General features: G+C 43.6%; 1 protein-coding gene across 1 annotated transcript in view; it reads left to right on the forward strand.

The window, feature by feature from the left end:
- The window catches only part of LOC119728943, a 288,712-nt gene that overhangs the window by 257,206 nt on the left and 15,294 nt on the right, over positions 1 to 16,212 (forward strand). Inside the window, exons 194-217 of the mRNA XM_038201391.1 lie at positions 455 to 781; positions 3,657 to 3,741; positions 4,363 to 4,592; positions 5,044 to 5,250; positions 5,485 to 5,610; positions 6,021 to 6,350; positions 6,588 to 6,794; positions 7,189 to 7,308; positions 7,560 to 7,665; positions 8,048 to 8,274; positions 8,649 to 8,975; positions 9,216 to 9,542; positions 9,672 to 9,872; positions 10,122 to 10,250; positions 10,563 to 10,739; positions 11,167 to 11,322; positions 11,452 to 11,658; positions 11,943 to 12,062; positions 12,237 to 12,403; positions 12,839 to 12,998; positions 13,394 to 13,588; positions 14,383 to 14,511; positions 14,981 to 15,124; positions 15,639 to 15,827. Coding sequence (XP_038057319.1) covers positions 455 to 781; positions 3,657 to 3,741; positions 4,363 to 4,592; positions 5,044 to 5,250; positions 5,485 to 5,610; positions 6,021 to 6,350; positions 6,588 to 6,794; positions 7,189 to 7,308; positions 7,560 to 7,665; positions 8,048 to 8,274; positions 8,649 to 8,975; positions 9,216 to 9,542; positions 9,672 to 9,872; positions 10,122 to 10,250; positions 10,563 to 10,739; positions 11,167 to 11,322; positions 11,452 to 11,658; positions 11,943 to 12,062; positions 12,237 to 12,403; positions 12,839 to 12,998; positions 13,394 to 13,588; positions 14,383 to 14,511; positions 14,981 to 15,124; positions 15,639 to 15,827 — 4,593 coding nt within the window. The remainder of the gene's footprint in view (positions 1 to 454; positions 782 to 3,656; positions 3,742 to 4,362; positions 4,593 to 5,043; positions 5,251 to 5,484; positions 5,611 to 6,020; positions 6,351 to 6,587; positions 6,795 to 7,188; positions 7,309 to 7,559; positions 7,666 to 8,047; positions 8,275 to 8,648; positions 8,976 to 9,215; positions 9,543 to 9,671; positions 9,873 to 10,121; positions 10,251 to 10,562; positions 10,740 to 11,166; positions 11,323 to 11,451; positions 11,659 to 11,942; positions 12,063 to 12,236; positions 12,404 to 12,838; positions 12,999 to 13,393; positions 13,589 to 14,382; positions 14,512 to 14,980; positions 15,125 to 15,638; positions 15,828 to 16,212) is intronic.

The following is a 16,212-nucleotide window of genomic DNA, read 5'->3' on the forward strand; positions in this document are numbered from 1 at the left end:
AATGTTTTATGACATCGAATTCAATTTGCAGTCGCGTCAAGAACGAACCAGCCTTTACAGGGAATGAACAATAACAAAGGAATCCCTTTGTCATAGTTCATTTGAATAGCTTGTTACTTGACTTCGAGACTGGAGGACTTGTGATGGACTTGACTACAAGACTGGATTGATGGGCACACAGAGATTGACGGGGGTCTTTTTTGTGACGCCAATTGGGATGGCTAGGGGGTAAATGCATTATTGGTGGAGTTGACATCAAAATCATATCATCTTTAAGGAGTAAGGGTTGGCTATACACAGGAAAGATACCGCAGATATTCTAAATTTTGACGACCTCGATTTTTGTTGTGTAAGCATTACTTGTCAACACCCTCGGAAACTAAGCATTTCGTCCAAATAGTGTACTGATAAAAAGAAATGCAATATCCTTGAACCCCCATGCAAACTTGTAAAGACTTTGGCCGATGAGGTCCAGAGCCAGGCGCCCAACGTGGAGAAAGCCAAACGTAAAGGGGAAGAGCTGTTTGACATCTGCGTGCCCGTGGAGCAAGAGGTTGTCCGGACCAGGCTGGACAACCTGGAAAGCCGGTTCCAGGCCCTGGAGGACAAGACCGCCAACAAGCAGGGCAAGCTGTCCCGCGCCCTGGCCAGTAACCAGGTCTTTGGGGAAGGGGAAGCTTCCCTGCTGCGCTGGCTGACCGACACAGAGAGGAAACTAGCCAAGGTGGAGCCTATCTCCATCTACCCGGAGCAGACCCAGAAGCAGCTGAAGGAGCACAGGGTACAGTAGTCCACTACTACCCCTTCTACTACCACCGGGTGTTTTGGGTTTTTTTGAGGTTTTCGCGGGTTGTTCTTCCCCAACCGTGTGGAGAGATTCTGATTGTCAGTGATTGGTGTTGGCTGAATTTGATTTTTCTTTCTTCTTCACAATTTTTCCCCCTTTCTGCTTTAACCTGTTTGCTTCTTATTCCTGCTGTTTTGCACTGTGTTCTTTACTAGAGATTTACTGGTTGCGGTTCCCCTCACATGCTTTTGTCCGACTTAAACTGCTAGTGACATTCCTTTTCCTTCTTTCCTTGCAGGCTTAAGGCTAGATGGTCTTTAAAAATGTACATTTGAAGTGTTTCTATGTAAAAAAATATCTTAAAAAGCAAGTGTCCTTATTTAATTAGGGATTTTGTATGCCATAATAAGCTGAGCACAATAATTCACTGTTCTGAACCCATTACAGTGTCATTGGTTACCCTAAGGTTACCAGACCAAGACGGTTGGAAACACTACAAATGTACTTTTTTTCAAACAAGCAAACTCTCTTTAAAGATCTACCTGACTTTTTCTGCTTATTCAGTCTTTCCGTTTCACAAAGCTGGTCCCTTAACTTCTGGGCACCGGTGAGGGTGGAGGTTTATTTCTACACTTTTCTGTTTTTGACTTCAGCTAAACATTTTAAATACCTTGGCATGTTTTTCCTTGTGATCTGAGATTGGTTGGTAACCATCTATAGTACTGTGGATTCCTAGGGCAAAACAGTTAACCATTGAAGGTGGAGGTTGCTTGCGGTTTCCCATTCCTTTTACCTTTGACCATTTTTTGCCTTTTTTTTACCCCAAGTTTTTTTTTACTAACGGTGATCTCTCAGTGTGTTTGAAATAACCTCAGATTTCCGATTTTCTCTTAATTGTTTTTATCACTTTTTGATTCTGCTCAATTTTGTAGTGCTACACAGTTATTCTGAACACAGAAAAGTTTGCAATTTTTATCAAGCACATCTTTCAATCTTGTCAAAAACTGATTCACTTCTGTTTGTTCTTAAAAGGCATATATTCTTAACACTTTTCCCCATTTGTTACTCTCAAGTTTATCTTAACACAGTTAGTATCATCTTTAGTTACATGTAAATAGTAGTATAACCTAGAGTTAATGAATCTGTCAAACTTTGTAAAAAATTTTGAGCTTTTTTTCCTGCGTAAAAAACTATGACGTTAACAATCTTTCATGCTTTAACAAAGCTATTGCGACTTTCAAATACTGGCATTTCGTTCATCATCACTGACATTCCCATAAACAAAGTTCAAGGTGATTCATCGGAAGTTATGTCAACTTTGGTTTAGCCTAACCAGGATAAAGTCATGTTCATCTCCACTGGCCTGGTTACGATTCTTCAACTTGGATCGATTGTTACATGAACTGACATAACTCGCATTCATCGCCACTGGTCAAGCAGTGATTCTTCAACTTGGATTGTAACTTAACCGGTTTAACTCGCCTAAACAATCCTGTTCATCGCCACTGGTTAAGCAGTGATTCATCAACTTGGATTGTAACTTCACCGGTTTAACTCACCTTCATAATCCAGTTCATCGCCACTGGTCAAGCAGTGATTCATCAAGTTGGATTGTAACTCAACCGGGTTTAACTAACCTTCATAATCCAGTCCATTCTCACTGGTTTAAGGCAGTGACTCTTCAATCTTGGTTAAACACAAACTGGTTTACCTTGTACAGTCGTCAACCCCTGCAGGCTGTTCCAGTTCACATATCTTTAACTTGGATTATATATCAACTCATTTGTTCTTCATCCCAACCCAAGTTAAACTTGGGACAAGCATTAACCAATTTTTTAATTAACCTCATTTCATCTCCATTAGTTAACTAAGGTTTTTCATCAACTAGGATTATGCATAATCCAGTATGACTGGCAGTCCTTCCATTTATGCATGGGTCAACTATGGGTAAACAAATATGCCAGTATGCAAAAGCTTTATCATCAAATAGCAAAACAAATGAAAATCGTCGGGAAACTTGTAATTAAACTTGTATTGGTCATTCTATCAATGTGGGGTCCACTTTTTTCCTGTCCCTGTTCAATCTGCAATTATATATTTTATAATTCTGATGCACTCTTTCATGCAGTCATCCTCCAAGAGTGATTATGAAGAGCCAACTACCTAACCCACAATTATAAAAATCATTTGAAGTCATTCTTGATGTATTTGAATGGTGAATTACAAAGTACCAAGGTAAACTTAGATAGGAAAAATGTCACAATTTGGACCCTAAAATTTATATAATGAACCATTATCCATCCAGTAACAAAAGTCATCAGTTAAAAATATCATCAAATTTCATCTTCAAATAATTTCAATGGGACGACTAACAATGTTGGAAACAAGACAAATATTTTAAAATGGAGACAAGTTGGTTGTATTCTGAGCAGTTCATGATACATTTGTACATTTTGCTGTTTACATAAAGTTTTATTAAAAAGTCTAACTAATGTGTTTAAGTAATGACAAAGTTTGAATGAATTGAATTAACACTGATTCATGTTGTTTTATCCCAATTTCCCCATTATTTAACCCCACACTGAACAGTGTTAACACTGACAATTACCTATTTTATTCAGTTCCTGATCATTTTTTTCCAATATATTCACTTTTTAAATAAGTTTTGTGTTTGTTCTCTAACTACTGGGTGTAGTTCTAAATTAACATTTTTTTATGGAACCATTTGAACCACAATACTTGACAAGTGTCAACATTGAAATTTGAACAGCAAGACTATTTCTGGATGCCAAGACAACACTTAATTTGCAGAGTTTGCCGTTTTGTGTATTTTTCTTTAAAATTCTTTGTAATCAATTCGTTATTACAGCAACTGGACGAGAACATTCAGGGTCGTCGACCAGATATCAACAAAGTACTACGAGATGGCCAAGAGCTGCTAAAGCAGTGCACAGGTAAAACCAAACAGATCATACTCTAGGCTGAAAGAGCCTAAAGTTTTCAATTTTTGGTTCTAAACTGGGATTTTTAAGCTTTAGTCTTTGAGCAATTGCTTTAGTTGCCTGTAAGTTCCTTATGGGCCCAAAAAAGTTTCAAGCAAAAGACTTTGAAAAACAAAAGATTTTACTTTGAAACCTTGAAAGTTGTGATTGAGAAGTAAATCATGGAGTTGGACTAGACACGATGGACCAGAAAGTCTCAGTTTTGGGCAGTAGTTATATTCAGTCAATCAATCAATCAATCAATCAGTCAGTCAGTCAGAAACTTCCTCTCAGCCTTCCAGTTTGACACAAGACTCCTGAGCACCCCCAAAGCGTCACAAACAAGTATAGAGCACACATGCATAAAGAGAAAGTATAGTAAAAACTGGAATGCAAACTGGAAAACTGCCATAGCTAAATAGCACACATTATCACATGCTCACTTTTGAGCAGTAGTTATATTCAGCGACCAAGTCAATCAATCAATCAGTCAGTCAGTCGGTGACTCAGTCAGAGGCCAGTATGCTGGCCCTTCACGTCCAGCAATCATGGAATGGACCTGCAATTTACACGTCATGTTTTCCTCTTCAACAGGCAAAGAGATCATCGATGTCCAACAGAAGCTGGATTCTATCCAGAACCGCTACGAGGACGTCTGCACCAAGAGCGAGGATCGCCTCAATCAGCTCCAGCAGGCTGTGCCGCTGACTCAGGAATTCAACCAACTCCAGAGCAACGTAGACAAGTGGCTGACCCAGGCTGAGCAGGACCTGCGCAGGTTTGACAGCTCGGCCAGCCCCGAACAGCAGAAGGCTGTACAAGAGGTAAGACATTAGGATCCAGACATCAGGATCCAGACATCAGGATCCAGACGTCAGGATCCAGACGTCAGGATCCAGACGTCAGGATCCAGACATCAGGATCCAGACATCAGGATCCAGACGTCAGGATCCAGACGTCAGGATCCATAAGTCAGTATCCAAACGTCAGGATCCAGACATCAGGGTCCAGATGTCAGGGTCCAGATGTCAGGATCCAGACGTCAGGATCCAGACGTCAGGATCCAGACGTCAGGATCCATACGTCAGTATCCAAACGTCAGTATCCAAACGTCAGGTTTCAGACATCAGGTTCCAGACATCAGGATCCAGAGCTGTCTGTAAAACATCTCTGGGTTTACTCCTCCTTGGATGTTGAAGGAGTAACCCCAGCACAGTTCTGGTGAGTCTTGGATGTATAATATAATACTCAACACTTTTCCTTCCCTCCTCCTAGAAACTGCAACGAGAGATTGACGAGCACCGCCCATCCATCGACGCCTTGAACAACAAAGGCGACAAGCTGATAGTTATCAGCCCAGGCCAAGGAGCAGCTGAGATCCGACAGCAGTGTAGCGATGCCAACACCCGCTTCAATGAACTCTGCGCTCAAACTAAGGACATCGAGTACCGGCTCATCTCCAAGCTGGAAGGGGCACAGAAGGTAGGCCTGGCAGTTTCCTTCTGCTGAATTGGACTTGGTACCAGCTTATACCTGGTGCAAACAAAGTTTGCTACAAGTGTTAAATTGTGACCTCAAATTCACTTTGCATTCGCGTGTTGGCAACTTATCAATGTGTCAATATCTCTGTTCTGGTGGCATCATTTATACATACTATGTAGCCAATTACAAATAGGGGATTCACTAAAAAAAATATCTGTGCTTTGTTTGCAACAGGTGGAGCAGAACATGGACAACCTGCTGGCATGGATCAACGATACTGAGAGAACACTCAACAACAGCGCTAGGGAGACAGTGGGTGTAGACCCAGACGGAGTCAGGGAACAGCTCAAGAAAGCTAAGGTCAGTCAGTAGGTCCTTTTTTACATTAGTCAACGTTGGCAGCATTTGCCCAAGTATGTCTGACTGTTCGCCACCATCATTGGCAAACATTAGCAACAAAGGCAAATGGTCTTCCCGAGTCATTAGCTATGTTAAAGCTGCTATAATAACAGTAGGATTGGTATACAGGGCACCACCATTTTGACAACAGTATATCGATTGCATATCATAGTTTCATTTGGGATTGGCACATTTGCAGAAAAGAATTCAAACATGTTTACGTGACTGGAATGCACCCCTAGACTCTGTGTCTGCCAACAGGTCCTGTTAGTTACATTTATCAATCCATCCTCTGTTGTTTTCCGACAATGCTAAAATCAGATAGACCAGCTTTAAAACAAGTGTGGCACCTTCTGTTTCTGTCTTGGCAGGTCTTAGACCGAGAGATCAACTCCAAGATGAGTCGAGTCCAGGACGTCAGCGGCGCCGCCGAGATCCTCCTCCAGCAGACTGCTGACCCTGCCCAGCGTCGCCGCCTGGATGACCGGCTCAAGCAGCTCAAGCAGAAATACGACACACTGTCCAACGCCAGTGCCGACCGCGTGGAGGTCCTGGAGGAAGCCCTACCACTGGCTCTGTCCTTCAACGAGACCCACGACGATCTGGCCAACTGGCTGACCGACATTGAGTCGGAGCTAAAGAGCCTGCGACCGCCGGGACTGGACGCTGAAGAGATCAAGAAGGAAGTGGACAAGAACAGGGTAAGGGTGTTGAGACACTGCTCCAACCATTGGCAAAAAATATCCTATGTTATGTCACTCGCCTTTAGAAACCACACCAAGGATATTTTAAGCTGTTCAGAAGTTTTGAGGATTTGGTGACTCGCCTGCTTCGTTAGTATCAGGCTGCAAATCTGCCCCCTTAATGGGCCAGATGAAGCCTTGTCACTGATAGTTCTGTTGATATATCTTCTATCTTTGCATTTTTAATTCTGACAGCTCATGAGCCAGGCCGTCAATGAGAAGCAACAGTACGTCAACAAGCTGAACAAGATTGCCCCCGAGCTCAGCAAGATCAGCCCTGGCCCCGGCGCCCGCTCCCTGGACGCCAAAGTGGAGAGCGACAACAGTCGTTACGACAACGTCAAGCAGGACGTGGACAAGCGGGGCGAGAAACTCTACGACCTTCTCCAACGAACCAGCTCGGTTAGTATAGTTCCATAATTGAAATTTTCACAAATATTAAGGTTGAAGGAACTATACACCAATCCCGACCACAGAATCACTTTTCACTCATTTCTTTACCCAGGGTTTGCCCAAACAGTTAAAAACTGGTTTCCATTGGGGCCCTGCATACACTGCAAATGATTATTGGTTCAGAATAACAATTAGGGAGCAGTTACTTTATACAATGCTCCCAAAGTTTCATGAGGACAACGCAGTGGAATGAAAGAAAAAGAAAATCTTGCTGCTGAAAGCAAAACATTTTAAGAACATTTTGACACCTTAAACATAAAACACATTCACTGTATTTTGTGCAGCTTTGTACAAGGAATTGTTGTGATCACTATTTTTCATTAATATTCACTTTCTGTAATAGTTCATTGAGGATCTGGATTCTACACTGGAGCAGTTGAACATCACCGCTGAGAAGCTCTCCCGGCCAGAGTCAATCTCCTCTGATCCGGAGGTGCTCCGCAAACAACGCAAGAAGCTACAGGTTAGCAAAAACCCATTCACCAGCAGTCTCATGTATCAATCCCCACTAGAGTTTATCATCAACACTCCCTCTGTTGAATGTATTCTGTCCCTGAAAAAAAAAAGAGAGAAATGTGAAGGACGCTTCATTGGTTCACAAGTGCAATTCACCATTTATATAATATATACGTATACCAGCGTGCATTCGGCAAGATGGCATCCATTAGTCCTTCCAGACACTCTTTGTCATGTTTTTTCTTTTCTGATTTGTAGCTGCTGCAAGACCAGGTGGACAGCCAGATGGACGCAGTGGACAACATGCGCAAGGCCGGCCAAGACATGATCAGCGCAGCATCCGCAGATGACCCCTATGTCAGAGGTGAGATAAGGTTAAAAGGTCACTGTTTAAATATTTGGAGATATTTGAAGGGTCTAGCTGTAGAATGGTAAACACTCAAACGTAGCACATGTGTGACCGGATTCCACAAAATAATTCTCCAGGACAATTTTTCACTTTTTTCAGATGCTGTAATAAGTACATAATTGCTCTTCATTCTTTTTATATCAAGTTTGACAACTTGATATACAAACATACTTAATGAATAGGTAAACCGTTCCTGTTGATTTCAATTGTGCAAGAATCTGTTAAAAGGTCAATAACTCAAAAGTAGCTCTGGCAACTTGTGCCCCACTTTGCTAGATTGGGTCACATAAAAGTAGATTTCTCAAGTCTTAAGCGACAACTTTCAAACTCTCTGCAGAGATGCGCGACAAGTTGGACCAACTGAGCAACAAGTGGCAGACGATCGTCCGCACAGCCAACCAACGGGCCAGCAACCTGATGGAAGCCATGAATGCCGCGGAGGGATTCTGGGTGGAGCTGAACAGCACCAACGCTACGATCAAGGACATCCAGGACCACATCAACACCCAGGAGCCACCCGCCGTGGAGGAGAAGGCTGTCAAAGACCAACAGGATGTCTTACAGGTAAGTCCTTAGAAAATAATTTGGTGAAAGTTCCAAATTGCTGCAGTGATGTCATTTTAGGCATCCACTCTACCTGATTTTTGTGATGGATCTGTTCAAATTATGAACCAATAGTATAGCTTATTGAAAGTATATTTGTTCCTCCAAAATTGTCAGAACGGAGAAGTCACTAGATAAACATAGGAGAATATCACACTAAATGTTTACACAGAAGTGCTCAGAGCGACACAACTCGCAAAATTGATTTATTGGCGTGCTGTGTCTCTGTGAACTTTCTCTTCTTCTTTGGCTGGCCACACAAACCTTCACATCTTTTCAAATTGAAAATACTTATTATGCTGAGGCCATTTTGATACGCTTTAAAAACCTTACAGGCCATCAAGGAAGACGTCGATGCCGTCAACCAGGACCTGGAGAACACGCGTCAGTCCGGCAAGGAGCTGATGCGGCTTGTCGGCGAGGCTGACAAGCCAGAGGTCCAGAAGAACCTCGACGACATGAACCGCAACTGGGAGGCCCTAAATGCCGCCTACCGCAACCGCGACGAGAACCTGCGCAACGCCACGGACCTGTCCAAGGCCTTCGAGGACGGATTGAAGAAGATGGATGAGTACATGACTGAGGCTGAGGACAAGCTGGAAGCCATGCAGGCCGTGGGCGCAGACCCACAGACCATCAAGAATCAACTAGATGACCTCAAGGTGAGGCACCGAACTTACCCTGTTTTTTTTTTTCATGATGGGCGGGTCTGGTAAGGAGTATTTTCTTGCCATCGTGCAACATTGTTTTGAAAATTGTCGAGATAACCATGCAAATCCTTCAAGATTCCATGAATTTTATCATGTTTTCCCTGAAAGTCCGGAGAAAAAAACCTTATTAAAGAGAGAGTTAGTTTAAGATTTTAACTAAAGGAAAAAACCCTTTGATTGAATTCCTGACAGAAATTCAAGCAAGATCAGGACCGGCAGAGCCCCACCCTGGACCGCACCAACCAGCTTGGCAACAAGCTCCTGGCCCAGTGCACCTTTGAGAACCGGGAGGCCCTGCAGGGTCCGCTGAGCGACATGAACCGGCGCTGGAAGGCCCTGACAGAGCGCAGCTTCGACAGACAGCACAAGCTGGAGGCTGGCATGCTGGCCCTGGGCCAGCTGGACTCCACGCTGGACGAGCTGATAGGATGGATGGACCGGGCCGACCAGGCCATGCAGGACCAGAAGCCCATCATGGGAGACCCTAGGCAGGCCGAGATTGAACTGGCCAAACACAAGGTGAGCATAATCAACAGTTTAAGATTTCCCACTTGAATATGGACGTCGGGAGAGCTCCATTCTTAAGACCCCTGCAGATATTCATTGGTTTTAATCCACACTCTGCGTTTTGGCTGTTACCCCTTACAGGTCCTTCAGAACGACATCATGTCGCACCAGTCCAGCGTGGACTCGGTCAACCAGGCCGGCCGCAATTTTGTTACCACGGCCGACAACCGCCAGTTGGCCAGCGTCATCAAGATCAAGCTGGACGACCTGAACGTCAAGTGGCGCAACTTGATGAAGAAGAGCGAGGACCGGCAGCGCGAACTGGAGGGAAGCCTTGGAGAGGTATGGCAGTAACCCAGTAACACCTGACTACATTGTATTACATTGTATTGATTTGTAATACATTGTATTACATTGTATTTATTTTCCTGATGAATCCATATACATCGTTAGGGACTACTGGGTGAAGATAATAGGAATTTTTTTCACTATCGTTGATTTGAATCAATCAGTCGACCCCAATATACTCAGCGTTGGGAGCATCTTCTCTTTCCTGACTTGGAACTTTTCATTTGGTTGTGTTTATCGCAGAGCAAGTTGTTTGGAGATGAAGCCAATCGCCTGCTCCACTACCTGAAGGACCTTGACAGCCAGCTCTCATCGGCCCAGCCAGTCGGTGGACTACCAGAAACTGCCAGAGAACAACTAGAAAAACACAGTGTAAGAATTCATTGCACCATATAGAGGCCTATCACATTCTAGACTAAAAATATTGAGAGCTAAGTGACCATGTGGCTTACACTGTGTACTTATTTATAAGTATTTTGAGGAATTTCTCTGACATTTCTTTAAATCTTAAAAACCCTTTTCTTCAAATTTAAAGCAAAGTTTACAGTGAGACAATTTGGTTTTCCTTTGTGGGTTATTTGACAATGTTTATTAAGAAGCAGTATCCCTTCCAAGTGATCAGACTTAAAATACTTCATCCAATTCAACTTGCGATGTCTTTCTTGCTTTTTCTTTCCATCTCAGGACCTAATGAAGCAGATGGCCCGAGAGCAGATGAACTACGACCGCCTGATGGACACAGGTCGCCGGCTGCGCAGCAAGGCTGGACCCGAGGCGGACCGCGAGGGCGGTGTTGGCCACACGCTGTCGCAGCTGCAGAACAACTGGGAGAATGCCAAGCAGAAAGCCACAGAGAGACAGGTAAGTCCAAAAATGGCTGTCTGTCGATTTAAATCGTAAAGTGACCTGATGTTTCATGACGTGCACTTGTCTTGGGCCATATCTATCTGAAAACTATACTTCCTGTACAGCTGACGATAAAATTCAACGCTATCATAAGCTTTTCAAAGATTATTAAAATTAAAAGACCTTATTTTTCTCTCTGAGTGTAAAGAAGTGCTCCCACAAACAGGTGCCCATTCCTGAGTGCAGCAATTGTTGTAAATTGTCCAGCTGGGGGACACCAACATCTGTGATCCCCAGGTCAGGTCCACACCTTCATTCTGAATACCTAGCCACTACATGCGAGTGCAACACTGTAACAACCCCCCAAATTTTAAACAGTTTTATAGAAGGATGCACAAAACTAATTTTGGTCTTTAATTTTCCCTGTTATTTCTTTTTCTAGACCAAGCTTGAAGATGCCCTGAAGCAGGCCCAGCAATTCCACGATGCCTTGCAGTCCTTCATCACCTGGCTGACCACAGCCGAGAAGACCATGAATGCTGCCAAGCCTCCAAGTACCATCCTGGAGACTGTCAACCAGCAGATTGCAGAGCACAAGGTACATTGTCTCATCTGCAGCCATCTTGGCCTGGTTCCCTGACTGTCTGTCGGATAGTGCATGCTTGTCTGCCTTTGACCCTACTCATAATGAACTGAACTAAACTATATTTTTTTTTTACCGTGACAGGACTTCCTTCGGGACATTGCAGCCAAGCGAGACACCATGAAAGACCTGGACCGGACCGGCACCCAGCTCAAGTACTTCAGCCAGAAGCAGGACGTGACGCTGATCAAGAACCTGCTGATCAGCGTGCAGAACCGCTGGGACAGGGTCCAGAACCGCTGCAACGAGCGCAGCCGACAGCTTGACTCCGGCTTCAAACGCTCTAAACAGGTACAATTGGGGGCTGGTCTCTGTCCACCACCTGTGACACTATTTTACACCTGTTTTAGAATAGTGTTCTAGATTCGCGCGGTACTAAATTATTCCGAGGATTATAAATAGGTTCTATGTTTTAAACAATTACGGGTGACTACTTGCACAGGTTGGCAGAAGATCGACTGTTATAATCTGTTCATTAGAGAATTATTATGAACATTGTAAAAATCATGCAATATCCTGTTTTGAGGAATGAATTGTACTTGTTAGTTGTAAGTGATCATCGTTTTGCCTTCCAGTTTGCTGACCAGTACAAGAAGATGTTTGACTGGCTGGATGAAGCCGAGAACAAACTGGACTTGGACAAATCCATCGGTAGCGACCCTGAGACCCTCAAAGCTCAACTCAGGAAACACAAGGTAACTTGCCTTTTATAATCTTTGTACTTCATGCTTTTATGTTATTGCGATCTCAAAGCTTAACTGAACAAGTCAATCCCTGTTTGGCGCAGAGGTAAAATGGATACATAAATTTAACAAACGTAAATACTGTTGGAGCACGTTTGACCATCTACTGTTCTACTCCATTAACAGGAGCTCCAGCGCTCTCTGGGATCCAAGCAGCCGACTTACGACGGCACTCTGCGAGCCGGCCGCTCCCTGCGAGAGAAGAGTAACCCAGCTGATACCAAGATCATCAATGGCATGCTGACGGACCTCAAGGACAAATGGGATACCGTCTGCGGCAAATCGGTCGACAGGTAGGAAAACGGAGTCACACCTTTCTGAAGAGGAATTAGGAGAGCCAGAAGCAGCTATACATTGTTAGGCTTCAAGCAGTCTTAGAAATTTGTACATTTAGCTGGTTTGAAAACATTTTATTTTGTATTGTGGATTTCTTTGGTCTTTAGAATGCACACTTTAGCTTGAATACAGCCTGTGTAAGGTATGCTTGGAATTTTTTGGGTCAGGCTGCCAATGTTCCCAAGACTGGATTTGAATAAAATTGCTGATAGCACACTCTACCACTGCAGGGGCTCAACCAGGTTTGCCAGGGGTCGCGACTGATTGCATGATTGGGAACAAAACCAAACTCCGGTCCTTTACAATTACTAGCACCCAGACTGAGGACATATTAAAAAAGGACTTCTGGGGTTTAAGAATGTCTTTATTCATTTGTGTCCTTCGTTCCACAGGCAACGCAAGTTGGAGGAATCCCTGCTGCACAGCGGCCAGTTCAAGGACGCCCTGCAAGCCTTGCTGGACTGGCTGTACGAGGTGGAACCCAAACTGAATGAGAACAACCTGGTCCACGGCGACATCGACACTGTCATGAACCTCATGGAAGCTCACAAGGTAAAAAAAATGTGTACGGGTGTATGGTAATCGCTTCGTGCATGGTCTGTTGAGGGCGTCATACAAACTTGTATGGATACAGCTCATAAACCAATAAGAAAATTGGTTATGTACTGTGTGTTATCAGCGTGTTAGACTTGTACTGAGCGCGTTTGGTCAAAGGTAGGTTTTCTGCATAGACTCGCCGCAATCACATTGAATGACGAACAATCACCATGCTAGTGTGCTACGCTCACTGCCGACATACGCAACAAGTGTGTGGTATTGCAATGTGAGTCTGTATGGTGTATTGCAATTTTGGCAAATATTTCAGCCCTTGAGCAGTGAGTTTTTGGCATTCCTGCACAAAGTTCCTCCTTGACGATGTAGCATGCTTTCTTTTTCTATATCCACAGAGCTTCCAGCGAGACCTGGGCAGCCGCAAGAGCAGCGTGCGCTCGGTCAACAAGTCGGCCAAGGACCTGATGGAGAAGTCCAGCGAGGACACCTCTCACCTCAAGTCCAAGGTGCAGGAGCTGGGCATCAAGTGGGACAACGTCTGCCAGCTGAGTCTGGTCAAGCAGGACCGCCTGGAGGATGCCATGAAGGAGGTAAGGCACCAGACTTCTCCTCATAGCCATAGGCCATGTCCAAAACGAATTTTCAGAGCTACGGCTAAGTCTGTTGTCAGCACTAGGTTTTTTCCCCCTTAGTTATCATTGACTTAGACAGCAGCACTTGACAAGAGATTGAAAGGGGCTCCGATGCCTAAAATCTCTTTGTGCTGAATCGTGAGATGAAGCAGAGGGTTTAAAACCCCTGATTATTTCAACCTATGAAATTCAATCTATCTCACTCAAACATCAATGTAATAAATAATGAGAATTCAGTATAAGAACACATTTTTTAAATTCAGAACCATGAGGATACTTGTTCGTCTTGTAAAGATAACCTGAACACTCTAGTCACTGTAGCACCCGAAACCACCCTGCCTATTACTCACTTTAGTGCCTGAAAGCGCCTAAGCGCTCTATGGCTTTATGGATTCTTCAGTAAATAAGCACAATGTAATACAATGTAGTACAGGTTCTAATCGGTTAAGCAGTTAGTGAAGTGGAAACCACTTCACAACAGTTTTCAAAGGTTTCAAGTGTTACTCACAATCCTGAAAAATCCCCTTGAAGAATTGTTAAGTTTGGTGGGAGGAATACCCCATAGTGATATTCCATGGAAAGCCTTTTTTTATCAGGCAGGCACTGAAACCATTCTACATGTTTGCCTTGATGGGATTCAAACCCAGGCCACAGAGGTGGAAGGCGAAGAAAGTACCACTGTGCCAACCTGACTTGAAATATGTTTTCTTCTCAAATGACTATGAATTTGCTCATCTTTCTTTTTTCCAAAGGCTGAGGAGTTCCACGAGGCGGTGCACATGCTGCTGGAGTGGCTCGCCGATGCCGAACAGACCCTCAAATTCCAGGGACCATTGAGTGAAGACAAGGAGATCATCCAAGATCTACTGGAAGCCCACAGGGTAATATGTCCTGTCAAATTCTATCCAAAGCGCCAAATTGAATTGGCAGCGACAAACTTGAGCAAGTTAGATTGACAAGTACGGTTAATGATAGACCAACTTCACTCGACAGACTTCACTCCAACTCAGGACAGTTGGACTACTCTAGTCTACCATTTAGCCTGGGGCAGTTTTGCTTCGCTGGTTATCAATAGCCGCGTGCATTATAATCCACAGCAGGTAGCTCAGACCAAGAAGTTTCTTGATGACGTTTGGACTATCGTTTGACTAAAGGCATTCGCATGTTCCCATCAGTGCACAGGTGTATGTGATGTCACAAATCAACCCCAAGTCGACTATTAAATGGTCCTCATCAGAACGTGCTCTTCCATAAAGAGGGCATTGCAAAGTTGCGATTGGTATGACATCTTGGAGATTTTTTACGAAGTTTTGAGAATTTATATTTTTGGATGTTTTTTGTTTTTCTCAGGACTTCAAGCTGAGAATCGACACCCACGAGGGACGGCTGAACGAGGCTTGTCAGCTGGGCGAGGCCATCCTGGCCAAGTGCCACCCAGACGCTGTCACCGTCATCAAACACTGGATCACAGTACTACAAGCTAGATGGGAAGAGGTCAGTCCAACTTTCCATCTCCATAAACTAAATGTTTGCTTTGACATCATTTGATAGGTGTTCCTGTAAACGGTCCCTGTCACCACTATGCATTCTTGTGCCGAAGTTTAATAGTTTTCTGGCTAAAGCTCCCATTTTTGCACTATTTTATAAAATGTGGAAATGCCAAATTTTGTTTATGCGTATTGCAATCATGTGTGAAATTGTCTTTATTACCTGTGCATAACCAAAGTGAATAATGAATACTTCTTGAAATATACAAATAAAAAAAGTAGAGGTTCTGCCGTTTGGATCCTAGCAAGATCTTTCTCAAAAGCGAAACAGATTAATTTGTGGATCTTAGTGAGAAATAAGGAAAAATAATTACATTATTTGTTGAGTAGCTGCCCTCACTTTTTGGAAGGTAGGGGTGCAGAAGTATCCTCTTTGAAATTTTGGTGGAGAAGAGTGTATAGAATCTTTTTACTCGCCTCAAAACAGGCCTGATGAAAATTGCAAACTTTCCTTTCTACAGGTGATGAACTGGTACCAGGAGAGACAGGACAAGCTGGAGGATGCCCTGACCAACCTGCAGGAGAACGCCGAGCTCCTGGAGAAGCTACTCAAGTGGCTGGAGCAGTCGGAGAACACCTTGCAGGAGAGGGACACCCGGCCCACTCCCGACGACATCGATCGCATCAACAAGCTGCTGGAGGAACACCAGGTAAAATAGTCACTCATCAGTTTTATTTTCTGGTAAACGAAACCAAGGATTCCTCAAAAGCACCATGGCACTGTAGCTCGCAAGCTTGAAGCAAACCTATAGAGAGAAGACAATGTTTAGCTTGAAAGGACTTTTTAAATGTTAAATTTGAAAAAAAAAAAAAAATTTCAAATACATCAAAAATCACCCAAACACATAAACTAAGCGAGGCTAAAGAAGACAATAAATGCAAAACGCTAGAAAAAGTAAAATATGTAACGCTGTGACATGGCAAAAGGAACAAGAATTGTAACTCGAAGCACAACATAAGCCATCACAGACACAAGTAACATTTTAAAAACCCAGAATTCCCTTCACCTTTTGAGGACTTGCTTTTCACTCGGTA

Source organism: Patiria miniata, unplaced genomic scaffold (assembly GCF_015706575.1).
Source record: "Patiria miniata isolate m_02_andy unplaced genomic scaffold, ASM1570657v1 HiC_scaffold_20, whole genome shotgun sequence".
NCBI classification, from domain to species: domain Eukaryota; kingdom Metazoa; phylum Echinodermata; class Asteroidea; order Valvatida; family Asterinidae; genus Patiria; species Patiria miniata.